Source organism: Gymnodraco acuticeps, unplaced genomic scaffold (assembly GCF_902827175.1).
Source record: "Gymnodraco acuticeps unplaced genomic scaffold, fGymAcu1.1, whole genome shotgun sequence".
Lineage (NCBI taxonomy): Eukaryota > Metazoa > Chordata > Actinopteri > Perciformes > Bathydraconidae > Gymnodraco > Gymnodraco acuticeps.
The window spans coordinates 3202846-3220519 of NW_022990558.1; the positions used below are offsets into that span (position 1 = coordinate 3202846).

Here is a 17674-nt window from a genome sequence, read left to right on the forward strand (position 1 = left end):
GCACCAATAGCCTTTTTAAACATAAGGTTATTCTTTTGTACATAACGATAAAGGTACCAAGCCTTTGTTAAGCACTGCTTCTAGCGGTCACGAAGAGTTCATTGAGACGTAGTCACCTCGATAGGTTTTGTTCAGTATAGTCAGACTGTGTATTATTCAGGTTCTCTGAGTGCTACCAGGTTCTGAAGGAATGTCTGACCTGAGGGCCGGAGATGGTGACGGTGTCCTCAGCATTGTGGCAGGCAGGGACCACTCCCTTAGGACACTGAGCTATACACTCCTGCCACGTCAATCCTGGAACAAAACACATACTAATGTGAAAGATGTGGACAATCTAATAAAAACAAATACTAAGTGTAATTCTTCAGAGCAGCCAGCAGGGTGGGGGCGATGTACCAGTACCAAAAAGGGCCATAACACAAGTTGTTAACATAAATCCAGTTTATCTTTGAATGTGCTGTTGTAACATCCGACAGATTTTGAGAGAGCAGGTCACATATTATCAATAAGAATGTCATTTGACTGAAAGATTTTTTAAATCCCGACACCTAGACTATGGCGATTTTCATTTCATGTGAGACATTGTGCATATTTCATGCAAGCATATTTTAAAATATGGAAAACAATCCCAACTGTCTCTCACCGATGGCAGCCATGCCTCCTGGAGGAAGGTTGGCCTCCTTGATGCAGCGGCCCCTCCAGTAGGCAGCCAGCAGGGCCTCAGTGTGGCTGAGGGAGCCGTCAGCGTAGCCACAGGCCAGCTCTCCTACAGAGTGACCCACGATCCCATCAGGCACAAGGCCCAGCTTAGTGAGCAGGTCGATCTGAGCAATCTGGAAAAGGCCACAAAACAAATGTGATTATTCCCATAGTTTCTGTATTTGCTGATTCACTACGGCAATACAATTAAACCTGCTTTTGCTCTATATCAGTTCCATTATATTAATATGAAATAACTTATATCTAAATAAACGTAAAACATATTTACATGAATTTCCTACCCTGTAGTCTATATCAAATGACATACATTTGCAAGAGTTCCCACATTAAACATGGCGTCTTTACCTGTATGGCAGCCAGGCCAACGAAGGCGTGAACGGTGTCTTCAAAAGTGGCCTCGTCTGCGTCCATGAGCAGGCTGGACACCACCAGGCCGGTCTCCTTCAGAGCCACGTCCGACTTCAGGATGGACTCTCTGAAGTCAGGCAGCTGCATGAGGCTACGGCCCATCCCGGCCCACTGAGTCCCCATACCTGGGAATACAATATTCACACACCTTAGCTCAGTAATATAGCATTTCCTTATAAAGACACTCACAATCAAAAGGCCATTAGACACATGACATTGTTTCTAAAAAGGTACATATAATGGTTGATATGTTTTACACAGATCAAAATAAGTGTGTAATGCTTTGTTTCACACAATTCTTCCAAAGGTTTTTGAGATGTTAGACTCTGTTCATTTGAAATACTGATAGTATATATATAATAAAAAAAGCTATTTTGGACCTATGCAAACACTGAATACCTCCAAACTGAAATTGATTTTCACTACACAGGAAAAGGCAGATACAATTATACTGAAGTCAAGAGGAACGCTACGAATATGGCGACAAAGCCAGTCATGAAAGTGTCCTTTATGACGCATACTAAAGCTCTGATGTCTTATCCCGCCTGGTTGGACAGGAGACATATCAATACAAGTTGGTTTATGTTTTTTAGGGAGACAGTTCAATTGTAAATTAAAAGTAGCATGGCAGTATTGTTTGCTACTAAAACATTCATTCTTCTTTCAAGAGTAGAACAACTGGAGGGCAGGTGATTTTAATTTCAGTGTTATGTTTGGTCATCCGTATATTTATGTTTCCAAACATTTTACTTTCAGATGTTGAGTAAAAAGGATTTTGTGCCATATTTAAAAATAAAATGGTAGAACGAATAAAGAAATGAAAGCATTATTGCACCTGAGCAGATGTACCAGATGGGCCTGGGGGCGGCCTGCCCCTGCTGCACCTCGGTGACGTCGCTCTGAGAGCCAATCAGGGTGTAGCCTCTGAAGGGCATGCTGGAAGTAGGAGCTCCTGAAACCTCATTCAGCAGAGACAGGAAGTTGTCATCAGCAGCGTGTTCCTTCCCTTTTTGTAGCAGCGCCTTCACTGCCTCCTCTGTGCGGCCACAGGCCTGAAGCACCCTGGGTAGTGTCCTGGGCGGTGCGGCCGTGTCAGTTGATTTCTCCGCTGGACGGAGAATCACGTGAACATTTGAACCTCCGAATCCAAACGAGTTGATGCCTACGATGCCGCCTCGGATGGGAATGGGCCGGTCGACCACCTGAACCCGACCGTCGCTGAGCGCTGGGATGTCCGCGTTCGCACTGTTGTAGTGCAGGTTGGGGGCCCAGACTCCTCGCTCTAGAGAAAGCACCACCTGTGTGGTGGAGGAAAAAATAAAACAATTAAGAAAAGCAGACGTGATACAGAGCAGCATTTCAGTGTTGCTGAGATAGCTCATTATCAATAAATTGACTGGTATCATTTTTCATATTTGTATTATATTGTGATCAAACTATTCCTGTTTTGATTTTGTAACATTTTCTTAATTTGTCATTTTAAGCACTTTGGGCTGCTTCCTTTTATGGAAGGTGCTAAAAATAAGGTTATTTTTTGTATTTTTCTGTTTAATTGATATCTGCCTTTCTTCCTCTTTAAATGTGGTACATGTATCCTGCAGTTAGGAGGATGAAATGACATACTGTAAGGGATGACATATTTGTTGGATGACCCGGAATTTAGCATAATTAAAAACATTGGATTGGATGCATTGGATTTTTAAATATGGCAGAAATAAGATCTGTTGAAAATGCTTGTTTATAATACTTAAAGGTGGGGTAGGTAAGTTTGAGAAACCGGCTCGAGATACCCATTTTGTTATATTCCATGGGATGCTCTTAACATCCCGATAGCAATGAATATCTGAAGTGCTTTGACAATAAATCCATAAAAAAAAATATCCTCTGTGGAAGCAGTAGCGCTGTAAAAAGCACGACCAATCATCTGAGCCGGCCCGGCTAAAGTAACTGGATGGCCTACCTGCCTGTCAGCCTCCCATCTGTGCACAAACTTATCTCGTGCCCTCATTGGTCATGTGCGCGTTCGTGTGTGTTGGAGGAGGGGCTCTGTGAGGAAGTGGCAGATTTTCGCCGGCTGTGTATTTTCAAATTCTAGCGCACTCGAGCTAGTTTCTCCAAAATGACCTACCCCACCTTTAATTGCATTTGTAAGAGTGCTTTTCCAAATGCTCAAAGCACTTTGCATTAGATATTACACATATCAGACCTGTAACAGTGAATACAAAAACATGATGACATTGGGTACTCTCAGTTAGTCATTTTTTTACGACTTGTAAAAGCTTCAGAAGTGGGGTATACACTGATGAATTTGATGTCATAATACAAAACGTGAACATCTTGTCCGCTTGTGTTACCATAGATCTTATTTCAGGCATCTTACGAAAAACCCATTAAGGAAGAAAATGACTGAGACAAGCGAACCATATAGCTGAAGTGCCGACTCATATCTGGGTTTAGGACTAATTCCTGCACCACTCTATAGTCATTTAAGTTGGCTGCAGAATTATTTGCCTAATAAATTAAAATAACAGGTTTCTCGTCCCACCTTTCATTGAAAACATTAAGAATAGGTTAAAAAACATTCACCCAAAACATATTAATCAAAAATAAATCCTCAGAGCACTCCTTAACTCTCACCTTAGCAAGAGCAGACAGACCAGAGGCCGGTTCTGGATGGCCCATGTTGGACTTTGTGGAGCCGATTAGCAGGGGCTCTGACCTCGAGTCACAGAACACACTGACGATGCCGTTCACTTCCTGTGGGTCCCCAACCTGCAGAAGGAGAGCGGAGATTACACGTTGTGTCGAGTTCACTTTTGCATTTTCTTTTCAACTATCCGTCTGGTGAGGCATGACGAGCACTGATCACAGGCGATGTGTGTGATTGGTGTGCACTGACCTTGGTCCCTGTGCCGTGGGCCTCCACATATTCCACCTGCTCAGGAGTTATATTAGCTGCCTGGTAGAGAGAGCGAACCAGCCTCTGCTGCATCTCACCTGAAGGGAAGGTCACACCTGAGGGACAAAGAGGACAAGTATTATAACTATACACATCACATTATAACTGCTTGGTGACTGTCAGGCGGTTAGCGTGCACCCTCACCCTGCTCCTTGTATCCATCTGTGTTGTTGCCAGCGTTCAGCACTGTGGCGTACACTCTTTTAGCCATCGAGCGCTTTGTCAGCAGCACAGCCACTGCTGCCTCAGAACGGCAGTATCCGTTCCCTGTCCAACAGATGAAACAATAGAAATGGTGTATTGGTATACAAATACATGGTGAATAGAAGAAAGTAAACATGAAGAGCTGAGACTCTGTCTCTTTATCTCACCTGATGCGTCAAAGGACTTGCAGGTCCCCTCAGGACTGAGCATGCCCAGCTTCATGAACTGCACCGAAGTGTTGGGCTTGAGCAGCAGGTTGACCCCCCCCACCAGAGCGGCGTCACAGTGGCCCTGGCGGATCCCGTGGAAGGCGTTCTCCAGAGCCAGCAGGCTGGAGGAGCAGGCTGTGTCGATGGCAGTGCTGGGGCCTGCAGGGGGGAGAGGAGGGGGTTACAGCTGTAGTATGTCAACTGTATCACTTGTGGTCCATAGAAATACTCTGAACTGAAAGATATCAGGCCACTTGGGGGCAGCATTGGATCCAGATGTGCTTTTATGTAGCAGGGCAGGTCTAACACATTAATGGCACATTTCCACTGCAGCGGGGTAGCCCCGTTTAAGCGTCCCTAAGCGTCCTCGCTCAGGCCTCGGGCTGCCTCGCTGGCCGGCCCAGGCCGTGGCGCATTTCCATTACAGTTTAGGACCTGGGGTAGCAACGCAGTGTAGGCGGGGCGATCGGCTTTGTTTTTGTTCACATGTCGAGTTGTTCCGTCGAGCTCCCGCTGGATTTGATCATCCCCAATGAGATGTAGGAACGTCGTCATCTCCTCGGTCGACCACGGTGTGCTTTTCTTATTAGACGTAGCCATTTTTGTAGCTCCTCCGTTTACAAAATGCTGTTTATAAAAAAGCTGCAAGCTTGCTTCTAAATATATATGCGACGCTAGGGATGAACTCGCGCGCGATCTTGTGACGATTCTCTCTGACCAATCAGCAGTCGAGAGTGTTGACGTCACTAGTTCAGCCCTGGCCCTGGTCTGAGGGAACCACGATTTTATGGGGCCGGAAAAAGAGGGAAAAAGTACCCGCTAGCCGGTACTAGGCTATATGGAAAGGCCACCAAAAACTGGCCTGGCCGCTTGAGGACGGTTAAGGACGCTTAAACGGGGCTACCCGCTGCAGTGGAAATGCGCCATAAGTGCCATTCCAAATCAACAAGTGGGAAGTGGGAGTTAGTAAACCCTCCAACAGGAAGTCATTCAACTGACCAACAGGAAGTCTGTATCTGTCCTGACCAACAGCTGCCCTAACATGTGCAACACTGCTTGTGTCCCTCGTGCAACACACTGTGTAGAAATTGTTCCGTGCAAACATTAACATGTCTACCTTATTGTTGGGAAAATACTGAATGTGCTCTTCTAATATCAGAGTAGCACATGATAACAAAGGCCCTACGTAGCTGTGTACGTAACCGGATGTATGATTACCTAGAAGAGCGTCAGGACACACTGTTTTAGGAATATGATAGCTGTGTGACAACGATTAACATGATGATTCAGTCTCTATGGAGATAGACATATGACTGTCATGTTTATTGCTTACGCAGGCCTTAGCTAATCTGAACTAAACATTGAATACTGCTTTGAACCGGTATTCTTCCATCTTGTGACTGTGTAACTCCCTCTCTTGTATATAAGCATGTGAAGGACACTGTTCGGGGAACTAGTTGTCCCATGCAGCTCTGTGTGTGATGACTACTTCCATTCTTGCAAAGATAATAAATGCATGTATCCTGATATTGAAGATCAAGCCGGTGATGAGTGATATTTTTCTAACACTTATTGAAAAAACAGGTTTAGACATTTTATATTGTCATACAGTTGTAAACAACTTGAAGGTTACATTGTATTTAAAACATTTTAAATTAGGATCTTATAAACTTGTGTCTATTCTACAAAACAGTAAATGTATGCATTTGATTATGAAGATGTATGTAAACAGGGACTTCTGCAAAGACCAAGCAGCTCATAGACATCAGATTTAATTATTATTTTGTATTTTTCGATATACTAATACTGGTTACAAAAAGTGACGTTGTTTCTGTTTCTGCCTGAGAGAGGGAAGACCGTCCTAAAGCTTGCCGCTGTGCTTACAACCTCCGACTTACGGAAGGAGCCTCTTTCAGCCTAGAGTGTGAATACAGACGTAACTCACTCTGTCATGAAATCTAAGAGTGTAGGAGTCGAATTGGAAACGGGCCAGTTTGGGTTTTGGCACAAAATTCCCTATAGACACCATTAGAGTTTGGTGAATAGTTGTGATAACAAATTCCTGATTAGAAGAGTAAAGTATTACAATTCTCTGTCACATTTCCAGTTGAGTCTGTCGGTGTGTGTTGCTGTGTGTGCGTACCGCTGAAGTCGAAGAAGTAGGACAGTCTGTTGGCCAGCATGGCGCGCTGGCAGCCGGTCATGCTGTAGCCCAGCAGCTCCTCTGGATCCCTGCTGAACGCCTCTCCAGCCTCCGAGCCGCTCACCCCAATGTAGACCCCCGTCTTACTGCCGCGCAGAGCAGCTGGGTTCAGTCCTGCGTCACAACATGGCATTGTCTTTAGATCATACACTCTATTTCAACACATAGCCCTTTCTTAGATAATCTCTTAATAACTTAAGCTCGGTTTGAAATGAAATCACAGAGGAAATACAAAAGTCACACTTCATCAAGCAAACGGTTACTGTATTGCTTTCCAACCATTTCTTCCCCCTTTCACTAGAATGACAGTCGTTTTTAATTTTCAGTGCTTGTCCTTAAACTCTCCGTTTTCCTCACCTCCATCTACGATAGACTCGTAGGCGATCTCCAGCATGAGGCGGAGCTGGGGGTCCATGGTGTTGGCCTGTTTGGGGTGCACTCCGAAAAAGGCTGCGTCAAAGTGGCTGATGTCCTTCAGTTTACCATTCCTCTTTGGAAGACCGTACAGACCTAGGAAAGACAAAAAGAACACAAAGTTAATATGAAACTGAATTCTTTGGGTGGTGGGTAATGTAGCCTAGACTGTCGGTATCAGAACAAATGTTCTCGGGGGTGTGGGACCAAGCGGCAGAAGCAGGCTGTAGAAGGAGGAATTTCCATAGACCCCCATGTTCAAATGCCCAACTTTACAGCAGAAATAAACATCTTTCTACCCCAGCATGCAATACAAATTATTCTGGATATAGTTAGATTCCACCTTCATGACAATGGATTGGGGAGTGCATTTTTTTATAACGCACCCCTTTTAGTTATATTAGGTCTTAAAGTTTTTGCATAAATTGCAGTGAGTGCTGCTTCTAGCTTTCTGTCCCTCTGCTAGCTCCGTTAGCTCTGTTAGCTCTGTTAGCTCCAGGATGCTACAGGGGCTCAGCTGCGAGGCTGATCCGGGGAACACAACTTGAACTCGGACGTGTTTGTTGTGTTGGTGCTTGGTGGAGTATTCTTCATTTAAATATCGGACTTATCTTATGCCGTCTCGGCTCCGCCTCTTTGCCCTTATTTAGATCAGGCTGGAGGAGGCGGGAGTTAGGCTATGACGTCACTGTCAAGACGGCAGCGGCCGACTCTGCCTGCTAAGGGCTTCTCAGCAAATCTGCAGAAACCTATGGGTGACGTCACGGACACTACGTCCATTTATATATACAGCCTATGTGTGGGACCCACAGTAATGCTGGGCTTATTAATGGACATGGAAACAATATTATTTTGTAAAAACATTTGTATTTTGTTGTTATTATCTGATATATATTCACACGCAATAGCAACTATTTAGTAGGTAGCAGAAGCTGCAAATGCATCATTAGTGGACCTAGCCGACATTATGCAGCTACGTTGCAGTGATTCGCTTATGTTTCTGTATTTTCATGTGGGGAAAGCTGGTAGAAAGGGGTATAAAAGTAGTGACACAGGTGTATAAAGAACATGTAAGTGTAACAAACTAGCCGTAATTCAGATATTAGATGGTTATATAACCATTGTTATGTTGTTTTACGGTTAAATGAGGAGTGTATCATGTGTATGTCACCTGTTTGCTAATATGGACTAATGCTAAATGCCACCGCCTTTAGCCAAATAATAACTAAACAGGTTATTTGCAAGCAGAATTTTTGATGGTTTGTTTCATCCAAGTTTAGGAATTGACTTGAATGTTATTCAGATGCATCATCCATTAAACCAAGTAAAGTGCTTGTGTGTCTGTATTTTCAGAACAAAGTACAGCTTCTTTCCTAAACGTGCTGCAAAATCTCACTCTCTATCTTACGTATGCATGGGAATATCTTCAGCCGCACTAGCCTCATATGAATAAACATCATAACATAGGATGCTCTATTAGCTGCCTATAATCTCAAAATGTGGAGGGCTAACTGCTGGATTGCACATAGCTAATTGTAGTGGCTTTCTTTTTAACTTGGATAATAGCTACTGGTTTAACTACAAAATCTTTTCAGATTGTTGATCCGATTGTGACTTCTTCTCCTGCCAGCTTGGAATAAGGAGGAGTTAATGCAGTGAACATGTCATCTTCAAAAAAGAATGTTCAGCAGAGTGAAGGATCACAATGCTGACCGTATCGTAATAGCAGTTTCCAACACAGCATTAAAATAGTCCATATTCAGGTTTCTTTGATCCACCTTCACTGTGGCACTGGGCTTGCTAGAAGCTACGTGTCTTCTTGTTTATAACAGACTACTTGTTGCTTTGGCTGCTAACCAGTTTTCCTGTAGTTGCACATACTGTAACCGGCTTGCAGCATTTCTCATAAAGAAGTGATTTACCATTTTCTTTTTGTTCTGTCTCTTTGCAAGGACCCCTTCAGGCCATTGAGCTGTAACGGGTTTCACTATTGTCCCTACTCAGAGTTGGATGTAAGTTAAACTTGTTAAGCCCTGAGCCTGTTTTTCAGGTCTCAGGCTCGAAAAATGACATTCCCAGAACAAATGACCATATCTTCCCTTCTAAAAGGGTTACATTAATAATCTTTTTTCTCAAAGTAATTATAAACCTGTGAGTTGGATGTAGAAAAGTCAGAATCAATATAGATGTTTTTTATTTTAAAGAAAATTCAGATTGAACACAGTAAAAAACTGTAAATTATAGTGTCCGTCCAAAAAATATTTTGTACTTATAGTGAAAACTAACCTTGGATGATGGGTTAGTAGACTAAAAGCTTTAGGAATCCAAAGTACAACATATAATACGTACCCTGTATCAAGATTGATGCAAAACAAGTGATATTTGACCTTTTTAGACAGATTTAGCAAAAAAACCCTCTTCTGGGGCCATTTGGGTGGATTTTCCATATCTCTTTCTGACCGTTACCCCCCTAATCGCACCAGGAGCGTCTGCGCTGCGTCTGCGCTGCGGCTGTGCTGCGGCTGTGCTGCGGCTGCGCTGCGTCTGTGCTGCGGCTGCGCTGCGACCTCCTCCTGCGTCCTAACCCACCAGGCGCGTTTCAAAACGTTGCGGAAGCGGAGCGTCGTGTGTGCAGCCTCGCAGTTGTTGGATGAACATTCCACTTCCTGCCTGCGCCGCGTCAAAAATAGGATTCATCCTATATTTTAGAAATTCCTTGCGGCGAGGAGCTTCTGGGACGCTTCGAGCCGCGGCGCAGCGTGTCTGGTGGAATAGCACCCATTGACTAGAGTGGCCGCGATCGCTAAAAACGCCGCAACGCAGCGCAGACGCTCCTGGTGGGATTAGGGGGTTAGAGCCAATATAATCGAAGGGGAATCTCCCCACACACACACACACGGCAAAACGAAAAGGTGGGGGCTTCGCGCACCCAGTTTTGCTCCAGAGTGAAGCTGTCTGACATCTCAAAACCGAAAAGCAGATTTATTGCTCATGGATTATCAGAAATCATTCAAAGTCACACAGACACATTGGATTAACTTCAGCATCGTTTTTATCGTTTTAAAGCCATTGAAGACCACTTTTGACCAGACTACCACACAGGTGAGGCATTTTGCCGTTTTTAGCTAACTAGCTCCATATATTTTGATGTGTTTTCTTGTTATTATCTCAGAGAATTCGTATAATTGAGTGATAATGAGGATAACCATCGATTCTGTGTCACCTCACGATGTGAAACGATGGGTTGGATGTGCCCCAAAGATAAATAATAAGGTTTTGTGAGTGAATTTCGGTGCAGTCATCTGTTAGCATTTTTCGCTCGTTGCTAATTCAGAGGCTCAGCGTTAGCATTGTGGGGTTTTTTTGAAAAAAAAATTAAAATGATCAGTTAGATGAGTTTCTTTCCGTTACATGGATATAACACATTCATAGTTTATTAAATTAACATGCCCTCAGACACTGTTTTCTGCAAGATATTGCAGGAGGCCCCGGAACCGGGGTCTCTCGGGCTTAACATGTGTTTAACGCGTTACTTTTGTCGGTAACGGAGTAGTGTAACGCGCTACTTTTATAATTCAGTAATCACACTACAGTTACTAACATTGCCCCGACTGTTATCCACTGCTGTAAACACCACGTCAAACCTCAACAAACACCTGCAAAGAACACATGCTAAGGTGAAGCTAATAGCTAAGGACCCCCGAACCCAGAGTGAGGATGTTGTGAGTGCGCCGCCGCCGAGGCAACACAAATTAGAATTTGGAGGACCGGTAACCAAAAGCAGAGATGGACAGGCTTGTAGCATCCTTCATAGTAGAGGAAATGTTTGTGCCCATTTGCACAGTGGAATCACCATCGTTCAGAGACATACTGCGCAAAATACAGATAGCAGGAGACAGAGGACAGCCATGGTCAGATAGAACATTCAGGAGCTATCTGGATCAGTCTTATGCGACAATGGAAACTGAACTAAAGAGAACATTTGAAACTTTAGCAGTCTGCGTGATCTGCCTGCAGGGAGGGGCGGGCCGGCCCTGCAAGTAAAGTAACGAGTTACTTTATGTAGAGAGTAACGAAGTAGTGTAATATATTACTTTTTTTAAAAAAAGTAATATGTTACTTTTTTTTAGTAACGACCCCATCTCTGTAAACCCTACTCTCCCAAGATGCCTTGTGTGTGGTCTCAGCTGACCCAGTGCAGCTCTTTCAGCTCATGAATGTGTGCTTAAGATGGTTGCCAGGATCTGAGGGATGGGTCTTTTATTCACAGAGAGGAAACAACTGAAGGGTAGTGAGGGAGGACTGGAAAAAGTGGAATGTGGGCAAGGGTGTCAAATAGAAAAGTAAGAGAGAGAAAACCAGCTGCTAAATTCTCAGCACGTTGTCTTTTTCTTGCTAAATCCGTTAATCAAGATGGGTGACCAACTAGCACTCACTGAGAGCTAAACTCAGCAAATGGCTCAGCCTCATCTGAAAACACACAGCCCCCTCATTCATTTGTATAATGTACCAACGTAAAAGGCTCTGGGAAGAAAAACAAAGGGTTGTTTGGCAAAAGTTGGACATAATCCAACTTCTGCTGCCAAACAAAATAGCGTCATCTGCTATACGCCGCATTATCAATCATATGCACACGCATACTCCGAGTAGATCTACTTTAACACCTACAATTAACCTACATTTATAACCATCGGATTTAAAATGACAAAAGAAAACTGATTACAGGAACTTCTAATTACTGTCTGGTTTGGTTGCAAAATGGCTCACTGATGCAGTGACAAAATGTTGGCGTTTGTTTTTAATAAATTCACCTTTTTTGCACAGAACCTCCATCTGTTAAGACTTGTATCTATTCAATTGTTCAACATGTATTGTTTTTGATTTTTGTTTCATTTCAGAGCCTGGCCAAACGTGTCTCTAGAGCAGCTCTGTAACTGCCAACAGATAACGAGGTCAAGTTTAAATCTACACACAGACCGCATTAATGTTTACAATGTCAGCTGCTGAGATAATAGCCGTTCTGGTGACACGGGGGAAATCAGCTATCTTTCAAAGTGAGCACAAGAGGGTTATCTTATCAAGGAGATAAGAGGCCATCGTAACTGTCAGAATGATGTTATTGATTTGAACAATCATCTATGTTGGCAACTTACACTACACAGGCGATGATCCTAAGAAGTGAATGTCATTATTTATTCTGCTTATGTTGTTGTTTTAAACTGTACTACATTGTGAATGAAAAAAGTCAGCTTTAGCAGTTTTGGTAGTTGTTTACTTTGGACTGAAACAGGCTACAATTCCCCTGCCTTTCTGTTCAAATTCAGTGTTAATAAAAACATATTTTTGTTGTCGAAGAAACGTGATGGATGTATTTTAAATCATCATAAAACATATGCAAAGACTTGTTTGAACATTTCGAAACATGCATTGTTTGCATCAAGGTTTGGTGTATGTCATTTTACACTCACATGTTTGGCCTTTAAAGATATATATTGTAAATTCTCCCCTCATACAAGACATTACAGCTAAATAGAGTTTATGTTTAAATATGAAAAAGAGTCATTTTGTAATGCTAACTTTTGGTGAATTTAGGAGAAATGAAGAGAAGATCCTGTCGTTCTGGAGCTGCTGTTGGTGTGTGTTGCAGGACTACACATACAGAAAGTCTTTGTTTCCTTTTAACTAACTAATAATAATAACTAATGAATTCATCCAAACGGACATTCTTTCTTTCTTTTTTTAGAAATGCAGTTCTCACCCAATCAATCAAATAGATCTATCTTTATGAGGTTTTACCTGGTGTCCACCGCCGGTCGTCCTCCGTCACCATGTCCACACCGTTGATGAGGTTTTCCCAGAATTCCTCCAGGTTGTTGGATTCGGGCAAACGGCCCGATATCCCTGCTATGACTATATCATCCATGCTGAATGACTGTGAACAGAGAGAGAGAGACATGTCAACAATGAGCGGGACACATTATGTGTACACTGCGGTCATCAGTGTGAACGCGTCTGTCTGCTGAAGAAGCCTGCGTTACCAGGACAACACAAAGTATGTTGGCTCCTCAACAACACACCAAAGTGATTTATTATGTCGAAGATGTTTTTAAGCTAATACTGAAAAAACATTGAACTGCCCAAAACTAAATCTGCAACGATTTAAAACAAGCTTAACGGCTACATATTTCCGAAGCCTACTTCCTGGAATGCCCTTGATAAATATGTTTATAGAAAAGGTCAAATGATTGTATGAAGTGGGGCTGCAGAGGCCTACAAACTGTATTCTACAGACCTATTACAATGCTTGTGTGGTACAGATCCTCTTAAAAACCTAAACAAAAAACATTTGAAATATATCTTTCAAAGATAAGAAGAATAATAATAAGGAAACAAATATCAATCTCTCCAATATCTTTGATAATATCGCAATTTCAGTAAAAATAATCACAATTAAATATTGTTTTCAAATCGAGCAGCCCTGATATTGATCTGCATTAAAATGCCATTCTTCAAATGAAAATGTATTTAAGATCTATTGGAATTTGAATTGACTGATATCGTGTAAATCAGCTGACTGTCTTTCCAGTCAGCTGATTCCGAGCCGTCCGGTGAGTGCATGCACAACTGTGTCACATTTAATCAGTGCAACTCTCGCAGACATATTGTAATACAGTCAGTCGACGGCAGAAAGAGATATACGCAACAGATTTAAAATTATTTATCACTCAAAAACATGAAATATCAAATTCTAAAAGATCTTCATGGCAGTTACTGAACTGTACGCCTATATTTTCACACTAAGCATGTTTCGGTATTGAACCATATGTAATCGTGTTGGTGTTGACTGGCAGCTTTGGGAATGAGGAGTCTCTCTGAGCATGCATGAGAGAGCACTTACAGACAATGTAGTCTGTGGATACACTGTGTACATGAGTGAGCATAGCCGAGTGTGTGTGTGTGTGTGTGTGTGTCTTTGTTCCTTGTTTCTAGGCCAGGTCTTTTTGTGTCAGCAGGGCCTGGCCCATCAGCCAATGGCCTTGCAGCTTGGCACAGAACCACTCTGAATGGAAGCATGTCAGCTCCTCGATGTAGAGCAGCCGTCCTGACCTCTTCCCTCACAACATACTGTTCACGTGAGCTTGGATGTTAATAGAAACAGTGGTACACAGCATACAGGAGGCTAAAGTTGAATTCAAGGAGGGGACATTGTGATGTTGGTGAAAAGTCACTGGGGCAGTTCATAGCAGCTGAGGCTACAGTGGAAGCTAGCTCCATGTCTGACACTAACCACACCATGATCAGTATTTGTAATGGAGAATCACGGAAACTTCACAAAGGAAGATGAAAAGAAATATTGTTTTATCACAGAAATTGAGGTACCACTAAATCCATTCTAATTATTCCATGAACATAGAACTGACAGCGCTAGAATCAATAATGCAGCATCATGCAATATTTCATGTTTTCAGCTTACAACTTACATTGCTTCTCAACATGCTGAAAAATAGTTGCAAATACCTATTTAATACATAGTCTTACATAGTCTTTGCACCTCGTTTTTATCGGTGAACATCAACTCATTGAAGTTTAGTTATGGTGAACGTGGACTGCATTATGGCTAGGACTCAAAATGAGGATATGGATTGTAATGATAGCGCAAGAGCTGTTACTGGCTTTATTTACAGACTTGCAAATTGACACAATCTATATAGTGATAAGGAAGTGATAAGGATGTTATTGTTGAGGCGACTGAACAAGGCAGTGCGCTCTGTGCAACAGAGACTGCATAGCTGTTTTTAGTCTGCAACGCATATATCTATGTATATAAATAAATCTATGCAACAATTTAAACACCAAAGCTATATAAAGAGTAATATCATTGGTCATATATGCACAGTATACAAATATGATTTTAAAGACTGGCTTATATATTTGACAATGAAAAGGTGCTCAAAACACTGCCATCTTGAATGTTCATATTAAATAATGTGTTGGAGGCATCCTTCTGCAATCTGCCACCTCACCCTCTGCATCACCCATTCCCCCTGTCCCCATCATTTGCCTATGCAGGGTTCAGAGTTCAATTCAATCAAGTTATAATAGAACACAACTCCTGCTTTTGAGTCGACTTCTTCAGGGCCGGGTTTATCAAAGCGGTTGTATATTAGACCCTTGCTACCACAGTGCCCGCTTCACATGAAGGTCCTGCATTACCCTTTTGGGGTCCATTTGGCAATAATCACCAACTAACTGTACACTGACCCTTTCTAAAACACCAGCCATATGAGAAGTCTGTGCCCTAAATCCTATATGGGATTTAGCAAGGGGAAATAGAAAATGACTTTCTCTGTTACGATTGAATCGCCGTTGCATATGTATAAGGTATAAAATAAGGTATAAGGCCTACCTTCTGTATCACGTTGTTTTATTATCGCTGATGAACATGAACACACACGGCTTCAAATAAGACAAGACTCTAAGAGGCCCTATTAAGCTTATTTTGGTGCTCCCTTTCCGGTAGTGTGTTCTATAGGTTTTAGTGCATGTAAATGGTCTGCAAAGGCTCAAATCCCTGTGTTCCTCTCCCACTCCCCCCCCCTGCCTGAAACACTTCCATTGGACTCCTTTGCTTACTTCTGTAACATAATGACATCACTATGTTAAACTCCCGCTTCTATTGGCTAGTACATTGTACTGTAAGTGATCGTCTAAGGGGCGGGGCATCTCTCAGTGGTTGACCTTTCAGAGCAGAGCCGGCCAGCTAACCAATCAGAGCAGACTGGGCTCTGGTTTCAGACAGAGGGTGATAAGAGGTGACCTCCCCGACACTATTTTTTTCGGCCCCGGGACGACGGGACGTCCTTAAGCTCGAGCCCTGGCTGCAGCACAGGCAGTATGAGACAAATAAAGAGCTGTTTGAACATTAAAGCATGGAGACATGACACAGCAGAGACACTACATACTGATATACACCTGAACATCAGCAGGAGAGGACTCTTTAAAGTAGAGACACTACATACTGATATACACCTGAACATCAGCAGGAGAGGACTCTTTAAAGTAGAGACACTACATACTGATATACACCTGAACATCAGCAGGAGAGGACTCTTTAAAGTAGAGACACTACACACTGATATACACCTGAACATCAGCAGGAGAGGACTCTTTAAAGTAGAGACACTACATACTGATATACACCTGAACATCAGCAGGAGAGGACTCTTTAAAGTAGAGACACTACATACTGATATACTCCTGAACATCAGCAGGAGAGGACTCTTTAAAGTAGAGACACTACATACTGATATACACCTGAACATCAGCAGGAGAGGACTCTTTAAAGTAGAGACACTACATACTGATATACACCTGAACATCAGCAGGAGAGGACTCTTTAAAGCAGAGACACTACATACTGATATACACCTGAACATCAGCAGGAGAGGACTCTTTAAAGTAGAGACACTACATACTGATATACACCTGAACATCAGCAGGAGAGGACTCTTTAAAGTAGAGACACTACATACTGATATACACCTGAACATCAGCAGGAGAGGACTCTTTAAAGTAGAGACACTACATACTGATATACACCTGAACATCAGCAGGAGAGGACTCTTTAAAGTAGAGACACTACATACTGATATACACCTGAACATCAGCAGGAGAGAGGACTCTTTAAAGTAGAGACACTACATACTGATATACACCTGAACATCAGCAGGAGAGGACTCTTTAAAGTAGAAGAGACACTACATACTGATATACACTTGAACATCAGCAGGAGAGGACTCTTTAAAGTAGAGACACTACATACTGATATACACCTGAACATCAGCAGGAGAGGACTCTTTAAAGTAGAGACACTACATACTGATATACACCTGAACATCAGCAGGAGAGGACTCTTTAAAGTAGAGACACTACATACTGATATACACCTGAACATCAGCAGGAGAGGACTCTTTAAAGTAGAGACACTACATACTGATATACACCTGAACATCAGCAGGAGAGGACTCTTTAAAGTAGAGACACTACATACTGATATACACCTGAACATCAGCAGGAGAGGACTCTTTAAAGTAGAGACACTACATACTGATATACACCTGAACATCAGCAGGAGAGGACTCTTTAAAGTAGAGACCACTACATACTGATATACACCTGAACATCAGCAGGAGAGGACTCTTTAAAGTAGAGACACTACATACTGATATACACCTGAACATCAGCAGGAGAGGACTCTTTAAAGTAGAGACACTACATACTGATATACACCTGAACATCAGCAGGAGAGGACTCTTAAAGTAGAGACACTACATACTGATATACACCTGAACATCAGCAGGAGAGGACTCTTTAAAGTAGAGACACTACATACTGATATACACCTGAACATCAGCAGGAGAGGACTCTTTAAAGTAGAGGACACTACATACTGATATACACCTGAACATCAGCAGGAGAGGACTCTTTAAAGTAGAGACACTACATACTGATATACACCTGAACATCAGCAGGAGAGGACTCTTTAAAGTAGAGACA

The 17674-nt window shown here is 42.5% G+C and overlaps 1 protein-coding gene across 1 annotated transcript in view; it reads right to left on the reverse strand.

Moving 5' to 3' along the window:
- The window catches only part of fasn (fatty acid synthase), a 45382-nt gene that overhangs the window by 22292 nt on the left and 5416 nt on the right, over positions 1 to 17674 (reverse strand). Inside the window, exons 2-12 of the mRNA XM_034227481.1 lie at positions 12914 to 13049; positions 7061 to 7213; positions 6644 to 6817; positions 4459 to 4659; positions 4232 to 4354; positions 4028 to 4143; positions 3766 to 3900; positions 1964 to 2426; positions 1066 to 1253; positions 644 to 833; positions 200 to 294 (exon numbers count right to left, since the gene is read on the reverse strand). Of these exons, the coding sequence (XP_034083372.1) occupies positions 200 to 294; positions 644 to 833; positions 1066 to 1253; positions 1964 to 2426; positions 3766 to 3900; positions 4028 to 4143; positions 4232 to 4354; positions 4459 to 4659; positions 6644 to 6817; positions 7061 to 7213; positions 12914 to 13040 (1965 nt within the window). The 5' untranslated portion in view covers positions 13041 to 13049. The remainder of the gene's footprint in view (positions 1 to 199; positions 295 to 643; positions 834 to 1065; positions 1254 to 1963; positions 2427 to 3765; positions 3901 to 4027; positions 4144 to 4231; positions 4355 to 4458; positions 4660 to 6643; positions 6818 to 7060; positions 7214 to 12913; positions 13050 to 17674) is intronic.